We start from the raw sequence: 13336 nt of genomic DNA, 5'->3' as shown, positions 1-13336 counted from the left end.
AAATATGCTCTATAAATGGAAATGGTTGAAAAATGAAAGAACCTTACAACTAGAAAATTTAATGTGTTGTGTAGTCTAGAATGGGCAAGAACATCGCCTATATCGAAGGACACATTAAACAGAAAAATAAAAGCGAGTTGTTTAATCTTGATAACAAAATCTGGCTGGAAAATAGAGATGGCTCTTTCGCCAATCTCTTTTGACTAAAGGAGGAAACTAGAAATGATGCACTTTCCCTGAACTAATTCACAAAATCTTTGGGATTAATTAACACGTCAGAACTGAAAGCAAAAATACATTATTATAAATTCAGTTCTTAATTTTGTCTTCAAAAAGTTTCCCTTCCCCTGTGTGCAGCTGAAGAGAGTTCTAGGTCACAGAGATTAGGAGGGGCCTATTCCTGCATTTAAAGCATAATTAGACATACTGCATTTCACTTTGTTTCTTAATACCTCCTGCACTAAACTTCACAGGTAAAATCTGACGATCCATGTGCATATATATTTTCCTTGTGTCGAGCTGTGGCCCAGAGACCCCGGACTGGCCTTATTTTAGTGCATCAGTACTTGGGCATTGAAGCTGTTGCATTATTGTAGTATTAATAAATTCCTTTTGCACATTCTTAATTTCAAACATTGTTCATATTTCACTACTTGGAAAGGGCTTTTTTGTGTCTTTTTTTCTCTTGCATTTTGTGACTCTAATGATGCACTTATGTTGCCCCGCTTTTCCCTTTTTCCTCACACCTTACCTACTAATGGAGGAAATGCTACCTGATTGGTAAGTGTATGTTAACCAAACGGGGGTACAAAAAAAATTAATAATCTGGGTCGCTGATGACAGATGAGCAGTTCTCTGCAGGAAAAAGCACAAAAAGAAAACAGTATTATTCAGCGAGTTTTGTTTGAGTGATAATTAATACATTTGTGGATTTTTTTCAATTTTTGCCTTCCATTTCTGTGCTGTTCAGTCAAGTTGTCTATCTTCACCTTGTTTTTTTTTAAACCAGGAATTGTAAGAAAACTTGTCCTTTCTTCAAAAAAATACAGCAACCCGTTAAGCTCACTTTTTAATATTTATTTATCTTCCATTCTATTCCTTCTTAAACTTTTGTTGACTCTTTATGTTTTTTCCCATTCCAGGTTTTTATTTTCAATTAATTTTTGGTTTGCATGCAAGATCTTGCATGAGCTGCACTGTAGAGGACTGTGTTAGATAAACTATTGACGTAGGCTGTGTCATAGGGATGTGGCAAGAATTGGAACGAAGTGTTACCGATGTGTCAGAGTCTCTTTTAAGGTTAGCCTTTTTCTCCTGCTGCAGAGCACCGACTCCAGGTCATTGTCTCCAGGAAAAGAGCCCAGGTCGGCATCAAAGTCTCCAAAGGCGAAGGAAGGCAAGCACTCGAAGCATAACTCCAGGAGTTTCAGGTCCAAATCCCCTAGGAGATCCTCCGCTGAGGGCAGGCACGCAAAGCCCAGGTCAAGGTCAGCATCCACACACAGGGGTTCAAGCCGGCGGAAGTCGAGCCTCCCGGCTCACAAAGTATCTTCTCGCTCCCCAAGCCAATCAGACTTCAGCAGTGACTCTGCAGAATCTGTCGGCAGCCGATCACGATCGCACCACACGTCAGGCCGGAGTAAACGCGCACGAGCAAAGAAGTTAGTCCTCTGTTATTTCTCTGCTTTTCAAAAGACGAGGTCTATTGTTGGTCAACATCCCCAAATCTTTTGAACTCTTGTCTATCCATTTTTGGGTCATTCGATGCCACATGACATGTACTGCTCCTTCCATGGAGACTACACTTCAGCTCATAGATTTGGTTTTCGGGCCGTTGTATGTGGCTGAATGGAAATGTAACTCTAGCCACATTTCACTTTCCTTATTGTCAGTCAATTCCAGCTAGTCCCAAAATGCAGCCCCTTAGAGTTGGTGTAAAGTGCCACAGTCAGACACAGCATCATCATCATTATGCGCCATGTCCTATCACATGGACGATTACGGACTGATAACCATGATTGTCCTGGTAAATTTTTCTACAGAAGTGTTTGCCTTTGCCTTCTTCTGAGTGGTGTTCTTATAAGACAGGTAACTCCAGCCATTATCAATATTCTTCAGAGATTGTCTGCCTGGCATTAGTGGTCACATAACCAGGATTCGTGATATGCACCGGCTGCTCATACGACCATCCACCACCTGCTCCCATGGCTTCATTTGACCCTGATCGGGGGACTTAGCAAATGCTACACCTTGCCCAAGGGCGACCAGTAGGCTAGCAGAGAGAAGGAGTGCCTACACCACCTTTGATAAAGAGGTATCACCACACCCCCACCCTAAGACCCAGCAGTCACATTGCAAAATTTAGCTTGGTATTTGCATTAGAAAAGAAATATTTGTACTCATGTGATGTCCATAAAATGTGCATAAATCAGTCACTTTCTGTCATGATTCACCCTACCAATGTCATCTTCCCATTATATTTCACACTTGTGACGGGATCGTTAACATTCAACGTCTGACTCACTGACAGATATTGAATTGTAAGGGCCTAGCCTGTGATCTTTGTGTACTCACAGCCAAACAAGGAATTGCAGAACACTGAAAGGGGGAGCCATGTTGAATTTGTTGCCCTGCTCCTTTTTAAATGAGGAACATTGACAGAGGCCCAATCAGATCAGAAGGCATAGGGGTAGAATTAGGCAATTTGGCCCATTGGGTACACTCCACCATTCAATCCTGGCTGATTTATTTTTCCTCTCAACTTCAGTTGCCTGGCTTCTCCCTGTAACCTTCAATATCTTTATTAATCAACCTATCAACCTCCTCTTTAAAATCACCTAATGCCTTTAAATACGCCTAAACCCACACTCAGATTTTCTCCTCCTGACCCCAACCTCGCCCACCTTCCAAACCTGATGCAGGGTTTCGAACTAGTGTCGGCAATTCCACTTCCCCCACAAATGCTGCTCAACCCACTGAGTTCCTCCAGCACATTTTGTGTTGCTCCAGTTTCCAGTATCTGCATTCTCCCCCTCCCCCTCTTCCCCTTGAATTCAGTTTCCTTTCTCTGCCCCCCCTTCCCCCATTCTCCACCTCGCCCTCCACCTACCTTCATTTCTGTGTCCCTTCATTCACATTGCAGTCTGTTACAGAGCGAGCTCTTTAACAGTGCTGGTACATTTGCCAGTGTGTAGATTTTCTGTGGGGTGTCTTCCAGGGTAAAACTGAGTGCACCAGAGATGGGTGAAATCCAATTTCCAGACACTGACACAATGTGCTCATACTTTCATTCATTGATATTTTCTTATAACCTCGCAGTTCAGTCCATGTAATTATATTCTTCTCAAGACAAGCAAGCTCAGCAGAAAATTAGCAAGTTTTCATTGTTGACCCAGCAGACGACCAAGGGCAGGATGCAGTTGTATGAGCTTAGATAACATTGTGTTCCATTCTTGCCTTATTTCCCTATTCAAGGTACTGTAAAGGCTCTGAGGTCAGTGTGAAATGTTAAAATACTTTTGTGAAGAACTCCGGGGTACACTGAAAATGGGAAAGAAAGATCTACCAGTCTGCAGCCATGCCTTGCGCAAAAGATGAGTGCAAGCTTTTCAATCCAAGGGCAATTTTGCAGAATCCCAGACCTCTGGTTATTTCATCAATAATCTTCATGCCATAATTAGTGCAGTGTTAATCACTTATTGCCTGTTACGCCACCAGCACTGAGGGCAGCAATCAAAGTCTGGAAGGATTCTTCATTGCTGTTTCTGTAACATTTTTTTGACCAGTCAGGGTTGTTTGCCCTGAGCTAAACCACCGAACATGGAAGACTAGCGCACCACCCTTAGTCTGACCTCTACCCTTTGACCTGTTTGGCATGTGTGACCCTACTAAGAGCCAAAGCATAAAGCCCTGACTCCAGGTCAGTGAGGCACGCAAGCCTCCAAACCACGACGAGGTTGTGGTCCTCTTGGAGGGTAGTCATACTTCGACTCAGTTATCTTCTTGACTCCCCTGATAATAATGCAAGGCCTGGACAAAATTTAGGCTCAGATGTATAAGTGGTAAGTAATGCCCAACCCACACAAGCGCCAGGCAAGAATCAGTTCCCTCGAGTGAGAGCCTGGTGTTATTGAATTAATAAACATCCCATCGTTGACCAGAGTCTTAACTGGATAGGAATTTAATCTTGACATGAAACCATGTGTACATTACTTCAAATTGTACATGCTTTGGGTTATTATTCAAATGGGAGATGGCTTTGGTTCCTCTGTGCATCGATGCACACGGCTGTAAACTTTGCCATTGTCTCATAAACCCATTTTCCTGAAAAGCAGGTCAGAGGTTAAGAGAGCTGGTGAGACGCCTGGGCAAGTGCTTTGATTTCTGACACAAGAAAGGACTGTGATGGGATATCCTCCACTTTCCTGGATGAAGTCAATACCAACCCCGCTCAAGAAACTCGATGAACAAAGGGGCATCCACACACCCGGACATTCCCTTTCCGAATCAGTGGTGTGGGCACTCTGTAAAATATAGAAAACAGTGATACGCTCCCTCCAATTTACATGCCGTAACTCCCACTCTGCATGTCTGTAGCTGACAGAGCCCAGCCTGTGACGCTCAGTAACAACAGAGGTAGGGTGAAGCTGGACGTTCCAGAAGACCTTTCCACCCTCCCCCCCCCCCCGTCTCATTTTCACAGTAGGTCATAAAGCAACATGAAATAAGAGTGCATGTGTTTGATTTCCCGAAGGTTAAGGCAGGCACCAAGTCGCCACCGTCGAAGGCATTACGCAAGACGGAACAAGAGCCGTGGCCGCTCGCCAGGCAAGCACGAACAACCGAGCAGCCACAACGCGGACAAGAAGAAAAGCTCCTCCTACAGCCCCAGGCACAAGAGCAGCTCCAGGAGCTCCAGCACGTCCCGGTCCCGCTCGTGCTCGCGGTCACACGACAAGAGAGACGGGCGGAGCAAATCTCGGTCGTCGCCTCGCAAGGAGCAGTCCAGGTCAGCTTCAATCTACCACCATGTGGGGCCGGGTCACTTTCTCTACACTGGTGCGACTACGATTTGCCCGCTGTGTGTGATACCTGTGAAGCGGAGTGGGCAGTACTCTCAGGTTTTCAGTGAGTCTGTGCGCTTTATGTAAACGTCACAGGTGGCCCTTCACCCCAGGCCTTTTGCAAGATCTGAACCTGCAGCAGGTTGGGATCATCTGTAAAAATCTGGCCAAGGGCTTTACGGTAGCATAGTGGTTAGCATGCTTACAGTAACAGTGACCCAGTTGCCTGTAAGGAATTTGTACTTTCTCCACATGACCACAACTCGAAGGGCCAAAAGGTCCTATACAACGCCGTATCTCAAGAAATAAATAAGTGGACCAGCTTCAGTCACGTGAAGAGATTTTTGATCAAAGTCATTTCTTAACTGTTCAACCTTTATTTAAGTTTATTTGCTTGTTCCATTTTCTGTTCATGAGTTTCAAAACCTGTCAAATGAATCAAGGATTTTATTTAACTTACTAGAGATCGCGTTTCTGCTAGAATGTCTGTGAACAAGATTTATTTGGTCTTTATTGTTTAAGGAAACTAATGCTATAATATGAATGGGAGATCACCAGGTTTTTATGCAGAGGGTAAGGTTAAGGTATCAATGAAGAAGATCTCAATCTGCAGTGATACACCTTAATTAGTGAGCGAGTAAGCCAAGCAGCTCTTCCCCAGCAATAGAATGTATTGATCAGGAACGGCAAAATTGAAGAGGTTTTAACTTCCTATGTTGTGCTTCTGTGGGATAACCCATCCTTCCAGCAGAATCAGCCCCCAGACATTTTCGATTCCAAGTGATGACTCCTCCATGGTCAAGTGCTGCCTACCTGCCATGGGTTCAGATACGACAGGGCTCTGGATCCCTGATTTAGGAACATGTTTGAACTTAAGCATGGGCAAATGGGGAATTCTAATGTAAGTAATTAAACCTTTTTAGGAAAAGCTAGTTTTAGCCATGGATTTTCATCAAGAGACATTCATACGTCACTGAAATTGACCTAACAAGCTCTGTGTGACTTTGGATCCTTTCTCACGTACCCAGGGCTCTCCACATTTCACACCTCAGGCAAATGAAAGAAAGTCATTGGGAGAAAATAAATCACAGACTTCATCCACAATAAGGCACTGTTTTAGTTTATTTATTATCTTTCATAGAATTTGCATAATACAAAAAAACACGGTGCCATATGATTCAATTTGTTGGGCACAGTGCTGTTGAAGCACAAACTGTGTGTTTTACAATCAACATCATTATGTGACAAGAGAAAATCTGCAGATGCTGGAAATCCAAGCAACGCACACAAAATGCTGGAGGAACTCTGCAGGCCAGGTAGCATCTATGGAAAACAGTAAACAGTTGATGATTTGGACTGAAACCCTTTGTCAAGACTGGAGAAAAAAGATGAGAAGTCAGAGTCAGAAGATGAGGGTGGGGGGGAAGGAAGAAGTACAAGGTTGTAGGTGAGAGGTGAAACCGGGAGAGGGGAAGGGTGCGAAGTAAAGAGCTGGGAAGTCGATTGGTGAAAGAGATAAAGGGCTGGAGAAGTGGGGATCTGATAGGAGAGGGCAGAAGGCCATGGAAGAAAGGGAAGAGGAAGGAGCATCAGAGGGAGGTGATGGGCAGGTAAGGAGATAAGGTGAGAGAGGGAAATGGGAATGGTTAATGGTGAAAGAGGGAAGGCAATTACCAAAAGTTCGAGATATCAATGTTCATGCCATCAGGTTGGAGGCAACCCAGAGGGAATATAAGGTGTTGTTCCTCCAACCTGAGTGTGGCCTCATCACAACAGTAGAGGAGGCCATGGACTGACATATCGGAATGGAAGTGGGAAGTGGAAGTAAAATGGGTGGCCACCAGGAGATCCCGCAGTTTCTGATGGACAGAGCGTAGGTGCTCAGTGAAGCTGTCTCCCAATCTACACCAGGTCTCTCCAATGTACAGGGAGCACCAGATACAGTAGATGACCCCAACAGACTCACAGGTGAAGTATCACTTCATCTGGAAGGACCATTTGGGACCCTGAATGGTAGTGAGGGAGGAGGTGTAGGGGCAGATATGACACTTGTTCCACTTGCACATCATTACGTTCCATGACGCAGGCGATCATAGTTTTTCCACTACCATTGCCTCCTGGGCACGTCTTTACAAGATGGGTGACCCCAGCCATTATCAATACCCTTCAGAGATTGTCTGCCTGGCATCAGTGGTCGCACAACCAGGACTTGTGATGTGCACCAGCTGCTCATACGACCATCCACCAGCTGCTTCTGTAGCTTCACATGACCCTGATCGGGGGCTACAGTCTAGGGAAAGGAAGGAGCACCTTACATCTCCTTTGATAGTGACGTATCTCCACAATGCCACTGCATTTTACAGTGCAAGTGGTAAATTAGGATTCAGTATTAGTCACAGATCATACAGCACAGAAACATGCCCTCAATCCAACTGTAAATAATACCCAAGGCTCTGATCTAAACCAGTCCCATTTACCTGCATTTACCCCATATCTCTCTGTATCCGTCCAACTGTATTTAAAAAGTGCCTGCCTTTGGGAGCTTATTCTATGTGTAAAACAAAAACAAGTTCCTATTAAACTTTTCCGCTGACACCTTAAGCCCATGCCCTCTAGTTCTCGATTCCCAAACTTTGGAATAAACTGTGAGCATTTACCCTGTCTGTACCCTTGTAACTTTATGCACCCTTATGAGATCATCTCTCTGTCTCCTACTCTCCAAGGGGAAAACTCCTAGCCTTCCCAACTTCTCCCTGCGACTCAGTCCCTCGAGTCCTGGCAACAGCCTTGTAAATCTTCTCTGAACCACAGTATTTGCAATATTTTCCCTATAGCAGGGCAACCAAACCTGGACACCATTCTCCAAGTGCTGCATCACCAACATCTTCTACAACTGCAACATAACCTCCTAACTTCTATACGCTATGTTGTAACTGATGAAAATCCTCCTGACCCTCAATTGTTAAGCACACTTATCTGGTTTTGACATCTGCTCCAGATACTTGATGGAAACATGAACACAGGTCTAGGGTGACACTTCGGGAGGACTGAAGAAATGTTGCAGTGTGGTGGAAGTGCTGTCTTTTGGATAAAATCCTGTCCACACTTAGTGTTTGCTATTCACAATCAATATAATAAAGAAGCCAAATATCATATGAAACATAATTACCTAGGAACTGTGAGGTAGATAGAAATAGACTTCAGATCAGGGGCTCCCAACCTTTTTTATACCATTAAGCAAGGGGTCCATGGACCCCAGGTTGGGAACCTCTGCTTTGGAGGGACGTTATGTAGAAAATTTTGATGCACAAGGCAAGTACTTTTTTTAAATGGTGACGGAATGGATAATATTGATGTTCACAGGAAGCTAAACACAAATTACTAAAAGTTATCAAGCAGTTGCAGCAAGCAACTAGGAAGGCAAATGGTACATTGGCTGGATTTCAAGAAAACTTGCATTTGAGAGTAAAAATGTCTTTTTGTAATTGTACAAGGCTCTAGTGAAGCCACCCCTGGAATGCTGTGCACAGGAGACATTTGTCTCCTTACACAAAACCATTTTTTGCGTGGAAGAGTTACATTAAACTGATCCCAAGGATAGTGTTTTATAAGAAGAAATTGACTAGACTAGATCAATATTATCTGTAATTTAGAAGAATCCAAAGAGATCTTGCTTGCAATATTCTGTGAGACTCGAGAGGCTGGATGCAGGGAAGGTTGCTCTCCTGTCTAAGGAATCCCAATCTCTGAGTATTGTGTGCGTCATTTAAGGCAGAGACAAGGAGAATTTTCTTGATGCTGGCAGTGGTGATTCTTCGGAATTCTTTACACTGGGATGGGGAGAGGGCTTTGGAAGCTCAAGGAAGCACACAAGGATTGGAACGTGTACTGAGAAGCATTAAAAAGCTTGTCTTCCATACTGTTCATACAGATCAGTTACTTACACCGGGCATTGAGGTAGGACAATGTAAAGCAATAATAATGTAGAATAAAGTGCAAGAGCTCCAGAGAAAGTGTAAACAGTAAGGGTAAACAGTAAGGTGCATGAGCATATCGAGGAGGACTATGAGGTCAAGAGTCCAAGTTATCATACTAGGGAACTATTTAATAGTCTTAAAACATCAGGATAGAAACTGCCCTTGAGCCTGGTGGCACCTGCTTTCAGGCTTTTGTACCATCTGCTGATGGAAGAGGGAATGTCTGGGGTGAGTGGAGTCTTCGATTATGCTGCCTGCTCTCCTGGGGCAGTGAGAGATTTCAATATAGGGAGGACGCTGGTCTCTGATGTGCTGAGCTGTGTCCACAACTCTCTGCTGTTTCTTGTGGACGCCAGCAGAGCAGTTGGAATGCTAAGCTGTTATGCATCCGGATAGAATACTTTCTACGATGCATTGTTAAAAATCGGTAGGGGTCAGTGGGGACATGTCAAATTTCTCGAGTCGGCTGATATCTATGGCTGGGCTACTGTTGATGCTCACTCCTAGGAATTATTCCACATTCCTCTCAACCTCAACACCATTGATGTAAACAGGAGTATGTGCACCACCCCCTTCCTGAAGTCCGTGACCCGCTCGTTTATTCCGCTGCTGATGTTGGACTCTGGAGCAACACGTAAGATGCTGGAGGAGCTCAGAGAGTCAGAATGCATCAATGGAGGAAAAGGAACAGTTGGATTTGGATTTGGATTGAGATTCCTCATTTGGACAGGTGGTTGACTGTCCTTTCTCCTCCATAGATGCTGCCTGACCCACTGAGTTCCTCCAGCTTCTTGTGTATGGCTTTGGTAGCTTAAGCAATAAATTCTCTATTTCATTATTTCAGAATATTGAGGGAAAAATTAAATTCTATTTTTGATTTACTTCAAGATTTGCAAGGTGTGATTTTTATGTTCCTTTTTGTTTATTTATTCATTTCTGCACAGAAATATGAGCCCTGGTTTCAGGTTTCGTTCCTTTGACTCTGAGGTAATGAGGAGAGGTATTTGACTGTCATTTTGATAAATTACTTAAAAATTGAGAAACATATTTAAATAGGAGTGGCTATGAAATGAATGATATCATGATGTTGCGACTGTGCTTTCATAGTGTCCGCCACCGATTCCAGTCTCTCTATCAAGAGACACACTTACACAATGCAGTGAAGTCTGGTCGTGCTGCTGAAATATTAATCCTGCTGCATTAACATCCTCCAGCAGCTACTCTGTCTCCCTCTGCTGGTTTACCAAAGAATTGCCAGAAGTGACAGGGATCTCTGCCATTTTACCCAAAAATACAAAAGGCCCAAATTCTGCGTGCTTTGAGCATACTGTTCACACACACAGCTGGGCTTTGGCCCTAGGTCAAACTGTCCATATTGTATCACTGATCTTGCTGGCCAGAGCAAACTTGACACTGAGATCTGTCCATTGAGCTTTTGCTGAAATAATTTTAAAAATTCAGAATCAGAATCAGGTTTAATATCAGAATTAGAATCAGAATCATGTTTATTATCACGGTCATGTGACGTGAAATTTGTTAACTTAGCAGCAGCAGTTCAATGCAATACATAATCTAGCAGAGAAAAAAATAATAAATAAGTAAATCAATTACAGTATGCATATATTGAATAGATTGAAAAAAATGTGCAAAAAACAGAAATACGGTATATTAAAAAATTGAGGTAGTGCCCAAGTTTCAATGTCCATTTAGGAATCAGATGGCAGAGGGGAAGAAGCTGTTCCTGAATCACTGAGTGTGTGCCTTCAGGCTTCTGTATCTCCTATCTGCTGGTAACAGTGAGAAAAGGGCATGCCCTGGGTGCTGGAGGTCCTTAATAATGGACGCTGCCTTTCTGAGAATCCAGTCCCTGAAGATGTCCTGGGTACTTTGCAGGCTTTGTAGAAATACATTAAAAATATTAAATTAAATAAGTAGTGCAAAAAATAGTGGGAATAAATAGTGAGGATCTCTTGATGAGGACTGGTGTGCGTCCCCTTCCTGAAGTCCACTATCAGTTCCTTGGTTCTGCGAATGTAAAATGCAAGGTTGCTGATGCAATACCACTCAATCAGCTGATCTAACTCACCCCTGTAATCCTCCTTTGTCACCAGCAGCAACTCTGCCGCGTCATCAGCAAATTTATTGATGGTGTTTGAGCTGGTGTCTAGCCACACAGTCATGGGTGTGGAGAGTAGAGCTGTGGAATAAACACTCATCTTTGAGGTGCACCTGCGTTGATTGTCAGTGAGGAGGAGATGTTATTTCTGATCCGCAGGGGCTGTGAGGGAGGCAAGGATCTGGTTACAGTGGGAGGTACAGAGGCCCAGGTTTTGGAGCTTGTTGATTAGAACTGAGGGTATGATGTGTTGAAATTTTAAAATAAAATAAATAATTAGGTAGTTTAAAAAATTAAACGTGTTTTACCACCCTTAAATTTTTGGAACTTCAAATCAATATTTCATTAATTCAAAGTCATTATAACAAGTATTAAATAATTAAAACATTTTATAAAATGTACTTGATTCATTTGTGCTACTCTTCCTCATAGTCGTACAGTCATCATTCAAATGAATGCAGTCATAGATCCTGTGTAAGTGATCAGGAGCCTCAGGAAAGTCCAGTTCCAACTCTGAATCAGACCGAATAAAACGGCTTAGAAATCTATATTATATACAGCGGGACAGCAAAGTTCAAAGTAAAACTTATGATCAGAGTACATACATGTCACCACTCTTTCTGTGGGCATACTTAGCAAATATAACTGTAAACTGGATCAATGGACAACAAACTGCAAGTAGCAATAAATAACGAGCATGAAATAACAAGATCAAAGAGTCCTTAAATGCGTGCAGTTATGCAAAAGATGATGATAACGGTACTGTAGATGAGAGTGAAATATGGAATGAGATAATCATAGTGAAATTAGAGAAGTTAGGGGGTTATGTACGAACATTTGAATCAGAGCGGGAGTTGGCTACTTTGTCCCAGAGGCCTGTTCAACCAGATTACAGTTGATCTGATTACAACTTCAACTCATTGCCATCTACCCACTCCCCTTTTCCTCATACAGTGTCTATCTAAGTTCAAAGTAAATTTATTACCAAAGTACATGCATGTCGCCATATACAACCCTGAGGTTCATTTTCTTGTGGGCATCCACAAAGAAACACTATAGAATCAGTGAGCACATGGATGAAATCCATGGAGCTACAGAGAGAGCATGCAAACTCCACAGAGCCAGCACCAGAGATTTGGACTGAACCTGGGCATCTGGCACTGTACGCCAGTCTCTCAATCAGGTCCCCTCTTGCACTTTGAAATTCCAGCGAGTGCAAGCTTAGCCTTTGCAAACTTCCGTGATGAGACATCTAACCCATCCAAGTGGTGGTCGTATCAAATTGATTCGAGTAGATTTGCTTCCTTCTTTAAACAAGGAGACCAGAACTATACCCAGTACTCAAGTACGATTACACTAATGCATCACAAAAGCTGAAGCATAATCTTGCTGGCTGAATACTCAATTCCCCTAACGATGAACATTAATGTTCTGTTAGTTTCTTAATGACTTGCTGTACCACGTACTAGCTTTCTTTAAATCCTGCACTGGGATACTCAAAGCCCTGCAGTTTATCATCATTTAAATAATATATTTTCTTTTCAGTTTTCCTGCCAAGTAGATAATTTTACATTACCCTGCACTATACTCCATCTGCCAGATTTTGTGCATTCATTTACCCGATCTACATCCCTTTCTAGCCTTCTCTGTCCTTTTTACAACTTGCTTCATCGCCATGCCTTTGGTGTCTTCATCTAAATCTTGAATAAATTGTTAGAAGTTGAAGCCCAAGCAGCAATCATTTTGGCATACCCACTTGGCACATCTTACCAAAGAGTGAAAGACTTATTTATACCTAATCTCTGTTTGTTTAGTTTCAAAGCATTATCAAATGCTTTCTCCTTGATTTCCATTACTAATAGTTAAACATAACTGACAATGGATAAATCAATAAAGTATTGCATATCCCAGACTGTACGAGAGGGAAACGCTGCTACCCGGATTGCTATTTTTCTACCCACCCTGGCTGGAGAATGGGGGAATGGAAAGCGATTGCAAACCAATTAATTTAACTTTGGAGGCAGTATTGGAATCCATTCTGACGGACAGTTTGAACATTCCCTTAGAAAGACACAGGTTAATGAGGGACATTCAGCATGGATGGGGGGGTATTTCATGTCAGACTTAAGTGATTGATTTTTTTGAGGCAGTAGCAGGGGGGGTTAATGCAAACTCTGAAG

The 13336-nt window shown here is 42.9% G+C and overlaps 1 protein-coding gene across 5 annotated transcripts in view; it reads left to right on the top strand.

Moving 5' to 3' along the window:
* The window catches only part of srrm3 (serine/arginine repetitive matrix 3), a 329821-nt gene that overhangs the window by 298842 nt on the left and 17643 nt on the right, over positions 1–13336 (top strand). For all 5 annotated transcript variants that reach the window (XM_073053804.1, XM_073053803.1, XM_073053802.1 and 2 more), the window contains 2 exons: positions 1324–1661; positions 4754–5008. In XM_073053804.1, the coding sequence (XP_072909905.1) occupies positions 1324–1661; positions 4754–5008 (593 nt within the window). The remainder of the gene's footprint in view (positions 1–1323; positions 1662–4753; positions 5009–13336) is intronic.

The sequence above is a fragment of the Hemitrygon akajei genome, chromosome 8 (assembly GCF_048418815.1).
Source record: "Hemitrygon akajei chromosome 8, sHemAka1.3, whole genome shotgun sequence".
NCBI classification, from domain to species: domain Eukaryota; kingdom Metazoa; phylum Chordata; class Chondrichthyes; order Myliobatiformes; family Dasyatidae; genus Hemitrygon; species Hemitrygon akajei.
Note: the sequence above shows the minus strand (reverse complement) of the source record. Positions and strands in the feature narration are given on the sequence as shown.